This window comes from Stomoxys calcitrans, chromosome 2 (genome assembly GCF_963082655.1).
Source record: "Stomoxys calcitrans chromosome 2, idStoCalc2.1, whole genome shotgun sequence".
In the NCBI taxonomy this organism is placed as follows: domain Eukaryota; kingdom Metazoa; phylum Arthropoda; class Insecta; order Diptera; family Muscidae; genus Stomoxys; species Stomoxys calcitrans.
Window position 1 is genome coordinate 85881829 of NC_081553.1, and position 13317 is coordinate 85895145.

Genomic DNA, 13317 nt, shown 5'->3' on the forward strand with positions numbered 1-13317 from the left:
ACAGAGTGGGCCTGGGGGTCTACATTGAGGACCCAGGCACTGAGATCTGTTTTAGTCTGCCTGACCATAATACGATCCCGCAGATTCGGGAGAACACGGAATGCGTGACGTGGTGTGGTGCTAACGCGAGGACGTCGAGTGTGAACATCTTCACCGACTGTAAACTGGCCATAGGGGCAATAACAATGAGGACGGTAAGGTCACGAACAATCTTACAGTGTAAGGGGAAATGAAAGGGTAGACGATTTGACGTTGAAGACCAAAGAACTGCCGTCATAAAACTTGGTTAACCCTAAGCCTTTCGGGTCGACGCAATCCGAGTTAAGGGAGTGGGCGATGAATGCGCATGCATGACATTTTTAACAGATACTTACTATTGATGTATGTCTTAGGGAATTGCAAATGGGCCATATCGGTTCAGATTTGGGTATAGCTCCCCCGATTTGATATCTTGAGCCCTTGGAAACCGCAATTTTTGTCCGATTTGGCTGAAATTTAGCATGCGATGTTCTGTTACGACTTCCAAGTGCGATCCAAATTGGTCTATAACCTGATATAGCTCCCATATAAACCGGTCTCTCTTGTATAAAATTTTTGCTAAATCTATGGTGATGGGTTCCTACGGTTTGGCCTGGCCGAATTTAGCATGCTTTTACTTGTTTCTGATAACACAACGAAAACAACGCAATTTACTAAAATAATGCTTTTGGTAAAACATGTGATGGTAGGGTTGCCTATATGTCTTTTCATAGCAAAAAACGCTTTTTTGAGTTTTTCTACAACAAGGGAAAGCATGTTTTGTGAAAATTTCCACAGTGAACGATCTTAATACCTACCTTTAATGTCTAAAACATCAGCAAACAACTCGTAAAAGCACGTTAAATTAGTCGGTTCAAATCTTATAATACCCTCCATAGTGGATCGCTATTGAAAAGTTCTTTGAATTATTTTTCAAATGAGGAAATCAGTTTTTATTTGAACCTTATCAAATTATAGACTGATATGAACCGTACCTGTCATCAATTAACGCCAAAACGGATAATAATTGTCCCCCTCTAGAGGCTCAAGAAGTTAAATTGGAAAAATCGGATTATATGAGGGTTTATATTAGGCTATGAACCGATTTGTATCATACTTAGCCCGGTTGTTAGAAAAACCACCCGCAAATATCAGCTAAACTGGATAAAAATTGCACCCTCTAGAGACTCAAAAAGTCAAATCGAGAGATGGGTTTAGGCTGGCAGCTTTAGATGCTTAGCTTAGCTTAGATGTACCTACACTATTTCAAGAGGCCACCTTTATCCGTTCTTAAACTGGCGTTCTAGTAAATATAAAGTTAGTGAAAATGAATCAGTAGCACAAAACAATAGAATATTGTATTAATTATTCTATACAGTACCTGGGATCAAGAAGTACTGTAAAGAAATTGAATGCAATAATTTCCTCTTTTTCTATACAGTACTCTAATGTCGCTTTTGAAAATGTAATTCAAGTCTTAAAAATCGAAAATTAATCTTAAAATTACAAAAAGGACATAAAAAGTGGACCACTCTTCTTCTTGGGTATTTTATATGCAGTTCAAAAGTAAAATATGGTCTTTACAGTACACTTAAGTTTTCAATTTTTTTTTCATTTTTGTCTAATTACTTTTTCTTCTTTTCATATATTTGCAGAAAGTCGTTGTTCACGCAACTGGTGCGAAGTGGCCTATTGGGAGTTGTCGCAACGTGTGGGTGAACTTTATCCCGCTGAAACACCAACCATAAATATTTTTTCCGATAAACCTAATAGCAGTGATAAGGGTCAAATTGAAGGTATGTGCCTGAAAGACCTCATAGAGAAACGAACTTCACCATCGCCCAATGATGTACAAACAACGAGACAGAAAATAGGTTTAGGTGAATTCCACACATGGCATATATTTGTCTATCATTAAATAATACAAAATAATTTTTGAATTTTAGGTGTTACTCTAAGTCAGGAGAGCGATGGTGTTTGGCTATACAATCGTTCGACAGCGCCAATATTTGTGTACTCACCCACCTTGATGGATAGTATGTCCCGTGTTTGTCGTGTGGAACCAGGAGACTGTTTAAGAGCCTTCGATATATACAAGTGAGTGGAACAAAAATGTTTGTATTTTTATATGCACCAACATAGGATGGGTAGTATACTAAATTGGTCATTCTTCGAACTCCAACATTCACACAAAATACCAACCACATGTGTAAATCGTTAGTCTAGCCAGTCTATAACATTTTGATCCCTTATAATTTTTGTTAATATTGCCCCTCTTCTTTATGGCCTAAGTGTCTATGGCTTTTGACACATGTGATTACGGTTTTTTTTTTTTGATGTATGGCAACTGCATTGATAAATTATATGTAGATAAAGAATTTGAAGTTCGCACATAGACTGGTTGGTGGCGTTTGTGAATATAAATAAATGACAGTTATCTAAGAACACGCCGCTAGCAAAATTCTGCTTTCAATGTTATGCTGTTTGCTTCGCACAGTGTGAGAAAATCAAAAAAGGTAGAGATATCTCCTTGAAATTTGAAACGAAAATTAAAATTTTTATGAAAACGAAAATTGAAATTGAAAAAAATCTAAGAAAAAAACAAATACAGATATCTTGGTAGTTATTTCTGAATATTGCAGATAAAAGTTTCCTTAAATAACTAAAAATAAATTCTGCGCGATTTTTTTTACAAAAATCTTCTAAATACCCCTTTCGGGCAAAGATATCTGAAAAATCTGAATTTTTAAGTAAATAAGCTGTGGAGGCTACAAATATTGTTAGGTGCAAAACATTTTTTGCTTGGGTTTAGGGGACATATGAGGGAAAGATTTTTCCAATTTTTTATTAAAAATTGTCTACTTCGAAGTACATATCGCTCCCATTTATATTTACATATGTTCAAAACATTTCACTTAAATAGCATCTAAAATATGATCTCTTAACAAAAAAAAGAGAAAAGCAAGGTTTTTCAATAATGACTAATGAATGAAAATACTTTTTTTGGCCAAAAAATGGGGAAAAAATACACTTAAAAACTACTTCCATTTTGTGTAACTTTTAACTGAATAATCAGATTTGGATACTTGTCGGTATGGGTACTATTTGAATACTATGTCGGCCAAGTCGTTGTAAAGTCTGTCATGAATTCAAATCATGCATGAAAATAAAATCGAACCACAAATGCCTTCGTAAATTGCAAAATATGAAGCAGATCTCGGTCAAAATTGCAGAAAAAAATTAAAGTCAAATATCTCCGAAACCAGTGGAGATATTGTAGACCTCAAGCGGAATTTTTTGAAGGGATTTTCGGGCACTATCCAGTTAAATTTTGAAAATCAATCCGTAAATGAAGATTTGGCAGCCCGAACAATTTTTCGAAATACCAAGGTGACCAACTCTAGGGGCCTCCCAAAAGATGCCCGGAAAACCTAGGGCCTTGAAACACGACATCGTTAACACCTCATCTCTAACCATTTCAAATTTCAAAGAGATATCTCTAACCGTTCTCACACCACATACTTTTTACTAGTTTTTTGTTCGATTTTATCCCACTGTGCATCGTTAGCTTTTTCTTAATATCCATTATTTTCTTTCCCGTGAAGAGTTCTATAGTTTTCACAAGAAATGTGGGGAGTAATAGGAGAATCCTTCGTTTCCTTTTTAGGATTTTCTTTGTAGGGTAGAAATTAGACGAAATAAAGGAACATTTTGAGGCATAATTGAAAAAAAAAACGAAGGGGGCATAAAGGGTTAAAAAATTTTTGTAATTTTTGTTTTAACGATTTGTGATACCTGTTTTTAAAATTTAGGAAATTCTGCACAAAAACTCTTTTGGGGTTTTAAAATCTATTCATTTGTTATACCCACCACCATAGGATGGGGGTATACTAATCTGGTCAACCCGCTTGCAACACCTCGAAATATTTGCTTTAGACCTTTGATTGTCTCGATGTTCTGAGTCGATCTAGCCATGTCCGTCCGTCTGTCATAATTACGATAAAGGTGGAACTCATAATGCTAGCCGCATGAAATTTTGCACAGATGCTTAATATTGATGTAGGTCGTTGGGAATTGCAAATGGACCATATCGGTTGATTCAGATATAGGCTCCCATATAAACCGATCTCCCGATTTGACTTCTTGAGCCTCATAAATCATCAATTTTTGTCCAATTTGGCTGATATTTTTCAAGTAGTGTTCTTTTATGACTTCCAACAACTGTGGCAGGTACGGTCCAAATCGGTACATAACCTGATAAAGCTCCCATATAAACCGATCTCCCGATTTGACTTCTTGAGCCCCTGAAAACCGCAACTTTTGTCCGAGTTGGCTGAAATTTTGCATGTATGCATGCAATGTGCATGTGCATGTGTTCTGTTATGACATTCAACAAATGTGGAAAGTATGGTTCAAATCGGTCTATAACTTGATATAGTTCCCATATAAACCGATCTCCAGATTTGACTTCTTGAACCATAACAAGCCGCAAGTTTTGTCCGATATGGCTGAAATTTTTCTTGTAGTATTTTGCTTTGACTTCGAACAACTGTGCCAAGTATTGTCCAAATCGGTCTATAACCTGATATAGCTCCCATATAAACCGATTAGACTTCTTGAGCCTCTGGATGCCGCAATTTTTGTTCGATTTGGCTGAAATTTCGCATGCGGAGTTTTGTCACAACTTCCAACAACTGTGCCAAATACGCTCCAAATCAGTCTTTAACCTGATATAGGTCCCATTTAAACTGATCTCCCGATTTCACTTCTTGAACCCTTACAAGCCGCAATTTTTGTCCGATTTTGAACGGTTTGGAAATTTTTCTGCTAAATAGCACATTTTTTTTAAGTGGTCTGTTTTGGGAGAATGCCTCATATGTGTTCATCAGATTTTTGGTAATTTGCAATTATGTTGATTTGTCAACCGTAGTTATTACAGTTTGAACTTATTTGCTTTGCTCGAAATTTGATACGGATTGTTTAATAACCCATCTGAAAATAACCGCCTAGGTCAAATTGATTCAGAGTTAGATGTAGGTCCCACTTTGTACTTATAGGTTAGATATAGGGTATTATACAGTCGGCGCCGCCCAATTTGCCTTTCCTTGCTGGTTTGTCTATTGTATTATATGTATTCTTAAAACCTTCTTTTTTTGTATTTCAGGGCTCATTCCTTAGATTATTCCGACCATGGTCCCGGCATTCAAACAGGACCCATTGATAATTTCAGCATGCGCATTAGTTTTGCCAAAGGCTGGGGTTGCACCTACAAACGACCGGATGTCACCCTTTGCCCCTGCTGGTTGGAAGTGCTCTTTCGTCAACAACGGTGACAGCAATTTGAAATCAAATATGGACAAAATTTTGTTGTATACCAACACATGGTATTGGACTATGCTAAGACAACTATGATGATGATGGCTGCGGCAGGCACAACTTCACCAACAACACCACAACCACCAATGCGACCACTATCCGCCACAGATTTCAGTGGAAGGATTCAAACTACAGTGGCAATGGATGCGAAGAAGAAGCTAAAGACGAGGAATTGTATGGCTGGCCTAAGCGGCAACAGCAATAAAAATATGAAATGGTCATGTCCTTTCAAATGCCAAAGGTATTCGTGCAGTAGGCTTTTGCAAACTTTTCAACGAACCCTAGTCAAACTGATTAAAAGCCTATACGAGCATAGCCTAGTGGCCAAGTAATGTAAGGCGATAACAAATAGCGCCACCTTTAGCAATCCCTAAGCAAAAAGGATTCTGTAAACAAAACAAAACAAAAAAAAACATCAGCAACAAACACAAAGTAAAACGAAGGAAATCTTAGTGAACTTAAACAAAACCACAACAACAACAAACAACAATTGAAACAAAAATAACTCAAGGACTGGATTTAAAATATTATTATATATGCCTAATTGAATACATATATATTATTAACAATTTTTTTTCTTTTGTATTGAAATGAGAATTAGACAGACATACATACTACCAACATACTACTAACTATGCTACACTGGGGTTTATATGTATGTGCATCGATACAATAAGCAAAGAGATACGAATAGAACATAATTTTCATATATATACAACAACCACAACCACAACTACAACAACAACTAAACATACAAAGAATGAGAGAAACAAAATTAAAGTCTCCTACATATACACGTGTGTAGTTATATGCTAAATAAAGCAGATTTTTTTACTGCTAAAACAAAACGGTCAAACTGTTATAAATGGAAATCCTGTGATCCACTAAGAAACAAAAGTTTTTTTTTTGAAAGTATATAGAAAAACAAAACAAAAACTGAAAAAATCAACCCAAAATCAAAAAAAAAAAACACAAATCATATATAAATTTAGGTTTTAAGTATTTAAAATCGACCAAACCTATTATGGCATACCGCTTTTTCTTAAAAATCACAAACATCTAAAAAATCATTTTAATTGACCTTGTGTGAGCAAACAACAAAATTGTTAAAAATTTTAAATGTTTTACTTAAAATTTGGGTGTTATTTTTTTTTTTTTTTTTTGATTATAGATATTTCAATAATGTTGAGCAACAATGTATATGAGACATATATATTGGGTTGCCCAAAAAGTAATTGCGGATTTTTTAAAAGAAAGTAAATGCATTTTTAATAAAACTTAGAATGAACTTTAATCAAATATAATTTTTTTACACTTTTTTCTAAAGCAAGCTAAAAGTTACAGCTGATAACTGACAGAAGAAAGAATGCAATTACAGAGTCACAAGCTGTGAAAAAATTTGTCAACGCCGACTATATGAAAAATCCGCAATTACTTTTTGGGCAACCCAATATATATTATTTTATTGAAAAATTATATCCAGTGATATCTTAAAAATTTTAAATAGGTCACTTAGTTTTTTTTATTTTGCATAACACTGTTACACAGATGCGTTTGAGGGGTGGTTTAAGCCCAGATATCAGTGTCATTGTGAATGCCACTGAAGACAGGTCTTAAAGCTCCCCTCACGAAAGAAAATAAAAGAAAACTAAAATAAAAATAAAAAAATTTTAAATAAAATAAAATTAAATAAAATATAATAAAATAAATTGCAAAACAAGGCAACATAAATAAAAAATTAATAACAAGAAAAAAAAAAAAAAATAAAAAAGGAAAAAAAATAAACTAGCCCTCAATAGGGTAAAACAATATTACCCTAACATTGATTATGTGATAAACGAAGAAATGATACAAAATCTGCTGGTCAGATAGATGGATTCAGCTCCACATACAAGCCCTTAAAACATATTCTAATGATCATTATAAATTTAAATTATATAATTATTTTTTCTTGTCTGCTACACATGGTGGTCACCGACAAATTCCTCCTCGATTTGAATTCATTCAGAATTCGCAACGAAAAAATATATGGAATGGCTGACGTGTTCTAATAATTGCGCCCTCTAGCGGCTCAAGAAGTCAAGATCCGAAATCGGTTTATATTGGAGCTATATGAATTTATGAACTGATTTGAGCCATATTTGGCACAATCGTTGATGATCAAACCAAAACACTTTGTAAATTTCAGCCAAATTAGATAATAATTGCGCCCTCTAGCGGCTCAAGAAGTCAAGATCCGAGATCGGATTATATGGGAGCTATATCAGGATATGAAACAATTCGAACCATACTTGGCGCAGTTATTGGAATTCAAAACAAAACATTTCATGCTAAATTTTAGCTAAATCGTATAATAATTGAGTCCTCTAGCGGCTCAAGAAGTCAAGATCCGAGATCGGTTTATATGGGAGCTTTATGAGATTATGAACCGATTTGAACCATACTTGGCGGAGTTATTGGAATTCAAAAACAAAACACTTGATGCAAAATTTTAGCCAAATCGTATATTAAACTCGCCCTCTAGCGGCTCAAGAAATCAAGATCCGAAATTAGTTTATATGGGAGCTATATCAGATTATAAATCGATTTTGACCATACTTGGCACAGTCGTTGGTGGTCAAACAAAAACACTTAATGCAAAATTTCGGCCAAATCGGATAATAATTAGAGGATCACGAAGTCAAGATCCGATATCGGTTTATATGGGAGCTATATAAGGTTATGAACCGATTTGAGCCATACTTGGAACAGTCGTTGATGATCAAACCAAAACACTTCATGCAAGTTCTCAGCCAAATCGGCGTCCTCCAGCGGCTTAAGAAATCAAGATCCGAAATCTGTTTATATGAGTGCTTTATCTGTTTAAAAACCGATTTTGACCATATTTGGCACAGTTGTTGATGGTCAAACAAAACACATCGTGCTAAATTTCAACCAAATCGGGCAAGAATAGCGCCCTCTAGAGGCTGAAGAAGTCAAGATCTTATACAATGAAAAGAGCTAAGAAGCTAAATATTATGCAGGGCTGATACATTTTGAACATTATCATACGTACGTCCAAATTTTGTATGATTTGAGGAGACGCATGGAAAAAAATTATTCCGTTCATGGAAAGATTAGTGTTTAACGATGACTCGTGAGTCATGATTTTCGCGTGAGTAAAATGTATGGCTCTTGAGCGTGCGTGAACGTGAGTCGACATAAAAAAAAGTCGTGCGTGAGTAACACTTTTTCTCGTGAGCATGCGTGAGTGAAAAATCACCCACGCTCACATATCTAGTTCAGACATCATTTAGAATTCTTTCAGAACGGCTCTAATAAAATCTTGTCGGAAATTTTTTTCACATTTGTCTGACATCAGACATTTGATTCGCTGGGAAATAGTGCTATACCACACAAAAAACACTATTACTAATGCTCAAAAACTCTGTGCCATCGGGATAGTTGGGTATACACAAAATGCACAAAACGAATTATTGGATTACTGATAAGAATATGCAGTCATTTTTACCTTCCCTCGCTGGTTTCATTGCGAGTCTAGATATTTTTCTCAGAGAATAGTCATCTATAAAATCCTATTTAGGTGATTATTATTTTTCTTTTTTCTAAAAAAATGGTTTGATTTTCAATTATTATTATTATTTTTTTTTAATATTTTATTTTTTTCTATACCATTCATGCATCTAAAAAATGATCATATGTGAACATTCTGTTATTTTTATGTTGATATGCATCATTTTCTGTTTATTGTTTTTTAGTTATTAAAAATTTATAACATTATCATACATCGAAATTGACTTAATTTGTGCTTCTTCAACTTTTTTCTCATTTAATGTTTTTAAAATTATTAATTTCTTTCTAAATTTTTTTTATTTGGAAAAAAAAACTAAAAACAATTTCAAAATTTTCGCAGGAATTCTTATTTTTGTTTTTTCTCCTTCAAACAAACATTTTCGAAGACTCACTTGCATTTCTGACCAATCGAAATGCAAAAATGAGATACTGTCACCTGGAACTCTTGATGAGTTTAAGAAAATATTTACCTTAAATGTTGTCAATAGTGTAAACGTTTTGAAAATCAAACCAAAATAATAGAAAAAGAAATGGTCATTGAAAAATCCAAAGAACATACAATAAAATATTGGAGGCCACCATGGCGCAAAGCTTAGCATGTCCGTCTATGAAGCCGAACGCCAAATCCCGGTGTGAACATTGGACAAATTTTCAGCGGTGTTTTCTCCTTACTAATGTTGGCTACATTTGTGTGTTATCATGCTATGTTAAGACTTCTCTACGAAGTGGTGTCGCTATGTGGCACGCCGTTCTAACTCGGCAATAAAAAGGAGGCCCCCTATCATTGAGATTAAACATTAATGGGACTTATTGCACTTATTGATATGACAGAAGTATCGCTTGTTCCTTTATGAGGAATGTTCATGAAAAATTAGTAGTAGTCTTTAAAAATTTAGATATTGAGCTGAAACTTGGCTCAGTTATTTTTTTTAACCATAGACAGATTAAGTTCGAAGATGGACTATATGTAACTCCATATAAACCGATCTCCCGATTTAAGGTCCATTAGAAACCGCATTTATTACCCGATTTTGCTGAAATTTTACACCGTGAGTTTTCTTGGGACCTTCGACATCCGTATTGATTACGGTCCAGATCGGACTATATCATGATATAGCCCCCATATAGACCAATTTCCCGATTTAGGGCTCAAGGCCCATAAAAGTCGCATTTATTACTTGATTTCGCTTAAATTTGCTATAATGAGTTGTTTTAAGACGCTTAACATCGAATGGGTTCCACATCGGACAATATCTTGAAATAGCCCCATATAGACCAATCTCTCGATTTAAAGTCCCAGACCCGTAGAAGCCGAATTTATTACCCGATTTCGCTGAAATTTGACATAGTGAGTTATCTCAGGACCCTCCCCAGATGCTTTATATGGCCCCCATATAAGACGATCTCCCGATTTAAGGTCCAACACCCATAGAAGTCGCATTTATTACCCGATTTCGCTTAAATTTGCCGCAGTGAGTTGTCTCTGGACCCTCCATAGTTTTATCGAATATGGTCCAGATCGGACAATATCTTGATATAGCTCCCATATAGACCAATCTCCCGATTTAGGGTCTAACACTGGTAGAAGCCGAATTTATTACCCAATTTCGCTGAAATTTGACACAGTGAGTTGTTTTGGGACCTTCGACACTCGTATTGAATATGGTTCAAATCGGACAATGTCTTGATATAATTCGCATATAGAAGGATCTTCCGATTTAAGGTCTAAGAACCATAGTAGTCTCATTTATTATCTGATTTCGCTAAAATTTGGTACTATGAGTTGTTTTAAGACCCTTGACATCCGAATCAAATAGGATCCAGATCGGACAATATCTTGATATAGCCCCTATATAGACCGATCTTCCGATTTAAAGCCGAATTTATTACCCGATTTCGCTTCAATTTGAAACAGTGAGTTGTCTTGGGACCTTTGAAGTTCGTATTGAATATGGTCGAGATTGGACAATATCTTGATATAGCCCCCATATAGGCCGATTTTCCGATTGAAGGTCTAAGACCCATAGAAGTCGCATTTATTACCCGATTTCGCTTAAATTTGGGACAGTGAGTTGTTTCTGGACCTTCGATAGTCGTATTGAATATGGGCCAGATCGGACATTATTTTGATATAGCCCCCATATAGACCGATCTCCCGATTTAAGGTCTAAGACCTTAAGAAGTCGCACTTAATACCCGATTTCGCTTAAATTTGGCACTGTGATTTGTCTCTGGACCCTCGATATTCGTATTGAATGTGGTCCAGATTGGACAATATCTTGATATAGGCCCCATATACCCGATCTGCCGATTTAAGGTATAATACCCTTAGAGGTCGCATTTATTACCCGATTTCGCTTAAATTTGACACAGTGAGTTATCTTGGGACCTTCGACATCCGTATTGAATGTGGTCCGAATCGACCAATGACTTGATATAGTTCGCATATAGATGAATCGATTAGCAACTCACACCTTTCGTTGATATCTGAAATTCCCAATATCTGATTGTTGTTGTTGTTATACTTACATTTTCATGTGGAGGTGGCGATCCTCGTCAAGCTCCTGTTGGTGAGCAAGCTCATTCCGCTCCAAATGACCGATCGCCGCGGGAAAAAGGTGGCCGCTGGCTATTTAGAGCGCCAATAACTCATCTTGTCACAGCGAGTATCATAGGCACTCAGTATTTGTGCAAGAGCCGATGCCCCCCGACCTCTTGCTGAGACTCCGCTCGCTATCGCTGATTGTCCGTGACTGCAGTTGCAGCTACTGCGTATTCCACTATCCGCAACTCGTGGATGCGCCCGGTAGCTCACAGCTAAGCTTCTTGTGGCAGCAATGAACACGACACAGATCGGACCTCAATGTTCCAGTCTATGTGGTGCTTGCAGCTATCCCGTGCCGAGAAGAATTGTATTACATATCGGTGACCAATTTTTTCACATTTACAAATTCATTGAGGTCATTTATTTTTGAGTACTACCATAAAAAAACTTAAAACCGTGGCGACATGAAACTTGAAACTTTAACACGAAATTTTTCTCGAAAGATTGCCAAATTTCGAGAAAAATTTCATTTTTCCTACAACTACTACCGCCATCTACAACAGTGGCGACATGAAACTTGAAAACTTAAACTGAAACTTAAACATAAGTTTTAAAAGATTGCCACTTTTCAGGAAAATTGTAATTTATTCTGCAACTACTACCGCCATCTATATGTCAGGTCCGTTACTATTATGACCACCCTCGTAAACCGGTAAACACAAAGTATTTTAAGAAACAGTTGAGAAAAGTTTTCTTTTTATTTTACAAACTGTAAATTCCCGTAAATATGTCTTTCTTCTTTTAAAAAATTGTGTACAACGAAAAATTTCAGATTTTCTATTCAAGTATTTTCCTTTGATATATGAGTAAAGAATATTTTTTATATTGTAAATTTGCCTATTAACATTCCATTAAGGAATAGGGGCAAACTCCCTCACATATACAGTGGCACAGATATGTCTACATACATTTTTATAAATAGCAGTTATGTAAACTGACAGCAGCGTATGTAGGATAAGATTTAAACCTAAAATTGCTAACAAATTATAAAAGAGGAAATCAGGATAAACAATTTTAACAACAATAGACTTTTGCCTAAAAGACTTTGTCCTACAATAATTTTGTTTTGTAAAATGTGTTTTTGAGTGGGGTAAGTAGGCTTTTCGAAACCGTATAAGCGAAACACTAAAAATTCATAAATTTGCTTTCACTTATCCCTAGTTATCATTTAAGCGTAGTTCGGATAAGTGAAATTAATTTGCTGTTAAGCGATATAAGCATAAGTGAAAGCGAATTTTTTTGACAACATACCAATTGTGTATGAAATAACTTGAGTTGAAAAAGAGCAATGCTTAGGAGAAGTCTTTAAAAGTCAGAGACGTGAATATGTCCAATTGCAGATAATTTCCCATAGTAATAACTTTTTCACTTATGCAATATCAGTTTCATATAAAAATGGAATTTTGGGTGTAGAAACCTTTGCAGTTTAGCCGTATTTTCAGTTAAGCGATTTTTCACTTAAGCGAATTCAATTGCACCAAATATAATTGGTTCTTCCATCAAGTTTCGCTTAAGTGGACATTTTCACTAAAGCGTATTGCAGTTATGTGTTTTCGACTGTACATTAGTATTTAAAATATATTTTATTATTATTTTTTTTTCCATTTAAAATTTTTTAAATGTTTTCAAAATTTGTCCATCAAAATACTCAAGACGAAATATTTTTTTTTTTTTGTAATTTTTATTTGAACTATATTTGTATTTTATTGCAACATAATTTAGTTTCTCTAACACTTTTTCAGGAA

At 35.2% G+C, this 13317-nt stretch overlaps 1 protein-coding gene across 3 annotated transcripts in view; it reads left to right on the forward strand.

Annotated features, from left to right (window-relative positions):
* The window catches only part of LOC106082185 (mothers against decapentaplegic homolog 6), a 102501-nt gene extending 89412 nt beyond the window's left edge, over positions 1-13089 (forward strand). For all 3 annotated transcript variants that reach the window (XM_059364164.1, XM_059364163.1, XM_059364165.1), the window contains exons 6-8: positions 1674-1898; positions 1965-2115; positions 5183-13089. In XM_059364164.1, the coding sequence (XP_059220147.1) occupies positions 1674-1898; positions 1965-2115; positions 5183-5351 (545 nt within the window). In that variant the 3' untranslated portion in view covers positions 5352-13089. The remainder of the gene's footprint in view (positions 1-1673; positions 1899-1964; positions 2116-5182) is intronic.
* Positions 13090-13317: the final 228 nt, after the last annotated feature.